Here is a 4,221-nt window from a genome sequence, read left to right on the forward strand (position 1 = left end):
CTAAACTGAGTATTTGAATGACAACTAATTTGCGTTGGTAGAATCCATTGTTGCACAGTAAAACCCATGGTGAGTGTTTCCTTATGTTGGAACAAAGCTCATGTAGTTAAAAACTTCAATATGGATTACACCAACACACCCAGATGGAACTTTCATGCTAATAAACTTTGTTCCAACATAAGGAAACACTCACCATGGGTTTTACTGTGCAACAATGGATTCTACCAACGCAAATTAGTTGTCATTCAAATACTCAGTTTAGTCTTATCATAAACTTTGCAACATGAAATCTGAGATACAGATATAACCGTAAAACCATTGCTGTCAGAATACAACGTATGATGGAATTATCATCAAAACAAAATAGAGCACGTTTAGTAACGAACATTTTTCTATTCTATAACAAGGCCGCCTTGACAAGGGGCTATTTGTTTATAAAACCTCAAGTTTATGTGTGGATGTAATCTATGAATCACAGTCAAAGCTGCTTTAAAATAGATTGTGCATTTACTATTTCCTTTTGCTTTGCTAAAAGATTACGTGCAACAAGCCAAAGCTGGAAGTTCTTGAATGTAAGTTCATCTGTGACGGTAGTCAACAATATCTTACAATTTTAAGACTTTATATCCGTGCACAAAATAAAGCGTTTACCGGCAAGCTTTCGATCTGTCTTCTGATCCTTCTCAAGTTGAATTGACTTAAAGCTGAACGTACTTAAGAGACTACAACATGCTACAAAAAGGATACATGTATAAAAACAACACCCGGAGTGAAGGCAAACGAACGTCTGCTTTGAAATACACCCGAAAGTCGGAAGTTAAAGTTAAAATGGCCACTTCTGCTCTGTCGTTCAAGAAACTGCTAGGAAACGGTAATCACTGCAGACCCCTGACCTCCTGACCCGGCACTAACTTTGATTAATGAGTTACGATTTTGATTTATGTTTATGTATATATTGTTATTTTGGTTTGTTCACTGTTCAGTTTATCTTATTTCTTTTTTATGCTATTTTGTGCATGTTATTCTCTACAGGGCATGCATGGAAAGCAGTGCGCAAATTACTGAGTGTGTCTACCTTGTATAAAGAAAACAGAAATAAATAATAAATAGAATGACCCCTGACCTTCTGCAGGGCCCTGATGTAGCCCTCTTTACTGCTGGGCCCCCTCAGCTGGTCCTCCAGAAGGTACGTGTTGTGAGAAGACGCGATGAAGTAGTGACTGAGCGGCTGGGTCATGTCCTGGTATACCTGGTCGTGCGCGTGATTATAGATGTCGCCGTCCTTCGACTCCAAGTACAGGGTGAAACCTGCAGAAAAAGTAACCGGCTCATTATGGTATTGCACCCAGGAAACTGCACGGAGTTGCTTCGACTGGTAAAAGCTAAGGGCACACCCCGACGTAAGTAAGTGCAAATACGTGCTATCTACGTGCCAAAACGTGAGCAATCTTTCGGGATCCGTAAGCGGTAAGTACCACCTCCGTGAGTATCAGGCAAAAGGCACAATTTGCTTATATAAATCCTTCTACTCAAGTTAATTAAATTTGGTTCCCAAGAAAACAGAGTGAATGGAAAGAGTTGATAGACTATATCGTGTCATATGAGCCATACCTTGCAAACTTAATGAATCTCTCGCCTTGACGTCATCGATCTGTTCATACGTGTTGATGATCCTCTTGCAGGTTTCTGCATCTGCCTGTACCTGTACGAGAGAGGGTACATAATCAGTATATATAGTCAAGTCAAAGAAACTTTACTAGCGTAGCAGACTTCATGTAGCATCATGACATGATCTGAAGTAGTCGCTAAAAGTACAGTATTTGATATAAATCTGTTAACATTACGGACAAAAATTCCTGAATTCCTATGCGCTACATTTCAAACATTATCTAAAATACAATATTTAAATAGTCATTGATTTAAAAAAATTACAAACAACCATGCGGTTGGGCGAACATTGAACATTGTGTCTTGATTCAAGAGCATTGTTATGAAGAATGGTTTCTTCATAAAGGAAGGATCTTTTGAGTCTTTCAGCTCTGCATTTCGGAAGTGTACGGTGGTTGGACTTTCGTAATGTATAATCATCACATGCATGATGCAGGGGTGCTTTGTCTCCTGTAGATGCAAATATCTAATTTCTACAGAACAAAGTCGGAGGAAGAGCCAATAAGAAGTCCAAACTCTTCAAATTACCTTTTGTTCCTGCGTAAGGAACTTGTGCAAGTCCTGCATTGTCAAAGTCCCTTGAGCCGAGGAGACCCTGAAGGTGAATAAAAAACATGTCACTTATCACGAGGTCTGTAAATACAATGAAACGCAGCTAAAAGTGCCTCGTAACCCTTTTTTTCATTAATAGTCAGAACATGGCAGCAGCCAGCTACATGTACTTGGAGGCCCCGGGTCCTGGCCAGGGTATCTCATTTAGGACTGCAGCGAATATCGAAAGAGACTTAGATTTAAAATGGGGGCAACGTGTTCGAGCAAGTTAAAGATTAAGGCCTAGCAATACCTCCCTATAATGAATTGATTTAATTAGATTTATTCGGCCGTATTGAAAGATGCAGCCAGGTCTACTGCTATTAAAACAGTTTAGGTGCACTCTCACTGCACTTGCGTCACTCTTGCGTCACTGCGGGGTTCGTAAACATACTCACGAATTTCAGAGATAAAGAACGACCTTTCTTACTTTCTGTGTATTTTGTCGTCTTCTAAGTCATACTTTTACGTATTACGCAATATATAAATCATAAAAAATAGGAGAAAATAACAAAACAGTGACACAGTGAACGAGCCCCGTAGTGACGCAAGCTTGAAGCAAGTGCAGTGAGAGTGCACCTTAAGGGAACCTGAGCACTGCCAAATTTGTCACAAGGGGACGACTGAACATGATGTACAGCATAGTTGTTTCCTCATAAACTAACACATATATTACATAATGTTACCTGTTGAAGAGATCCTCCACCTCCTGACGGAAGGTCAGCTGCCTGTAGAGCTGTCCGAACTCCTCTAGGTCAAGGTCACCGTTCCGATTTTGATCCACTTCCTGTAGGTCATCGGACAACAATGAATTAGCATAGAACAACGAGTAATGACAATAGATTTTTCAAAAACAAAAGCATTGCAAGTACAAACGCAAACGTTCTGAAGCGAGAACCATGTTGCATGCTTTACGCCCAACATATAGACAAATATTCCATTTAATATCACACAAAAGCAAATACACATAAGATAAATTTTAGTTTGAAAAGCTGAAGAAAGTTAAATGTTCTATTAAACACCCCCCCCCCCCCCTATGTTGTTATATAATGGCAAGTCAGGCATCGAAAGCTCTTGGTAATGGAATGAATTGCTATGAAAGAAAAAGGTAACAACCCCTACTCAATGAAGCTGATTATGCAATACTGAGTTTTTGAGACGTTCCCTCACCGTTACCAAAGAAGAAGGTGCAGAAGAAGGCCCAGCACCCGTTTCAAATGTTCTGTAAGGCTTTACTTCCATATTACTACCCTGCACCAACTTATAAAGAAAAGCCGTACACAGTAACCAGGTTTCTAAAGAGACTGGTTGCTGAGTACAACGGTCGTGGCGAAAAAGAGATACATTACAATCACCATACCAATGGTACGTGCGGTGACATATACGAGGGGGGTTCAATAAGTTCTTTGCCTCACCAAGAAATAACAAGCACAACTCAGATTTTCAGGCACAACTTCATAGTATGAAGTCTTTTATCAATATCCTCCAAATTACAAATCATTGGAGTCATTACTTTCCAGGCATTCGTTTTTTCTAAATTAGAAGGTAAGTGGGGAGAAAAAGAAGGGTGAAGTGTGATCAGACAATTTGACCTCACACCTCAGGTTGCAGATCAATTGTCCACCTTTTTTTTTCCTTATCCTTTACCTAACGTTACTGGGTGTCGCCTGCAACATGATGATCACAATAATTTGAATTTTGGTACACATTTATATAAGACTTTATACATGTACGTGGGGTTATCAATAAGTCCCCGACTTTACCGAGAAAAAATAAGCACAGCTCAGATTTCGAAGCATAGATGTCAAGTATAAAGTCTTATATAAATATGTACCAAAATTCAAATTAGTGTGATCATTACTTTGCAGGCGACACCCAGTAACGTTAGGTGAGGGAGAAGGAAAAAAACGTGGACAATTGACCTGACCTGAGTGTGTGGGTCAATTTGCGCTGCTGGAAGTT

The 4,221-nt window shown here is 39.7% G+C and overlaps 1 protein-coding gene across 2 annotated transcripts in view; it reads right to left on the reverse strand.

Annotated features, from left to right (window-relative positions):
* Positions 1 to 4,221, reverse strand: part of LOC118405296 (1-phosphatidylinositol 4,5-bisphosphate phosphodiesterase delta-1-like) — a 28,740-nt gene that overhangs the window by 8,323 nt on the left and 16,196 nt on the right. For both annotated transcript variants that reach the window (XM_035804726.1, XM_035804728.1), the window contains 4 exons: positions 2,946 to 3,046; positions 2,197 to 2,263; positions 1,612 to 1,702; positions 1,124 to 1,308 (listed from right to left, as the gene is read on the reverse strand). In XM_035804726.1, coding sequence (XP_035660619.1) covers positions 1,124 to 1,308; positions 1,612 to 1,702; positions 2,197 to 2,263; positions 2,946 to 3,046 — 444 coding nt within the window. The remainder of the gene's footprint in view (positions 1 to 1,123; positions 1,309 to 1,611; positions 1,703 to 2,196; positions 2,264 to 2,945; positions 3,047 to 4,221) is intronic.

The sequence above is a fragment of the Branchiostoma floridae genome, chromosome 18 (genome assembly GCF_000003815.2).
Source record: "Branchiostoma floridae strain S238N-H82 chromosome 18, Bfl_VNyyK, whole genome shotgun sequence".
In the NCBI taxonomy this organism is placed as follows: domain Eukaryota; kingdom Metazoa; phylum Chordata; class Leptocardii; order Amphioxiformes; family Branchiostomatidae; genus Branchiostoma; species Branchiostoma floridae.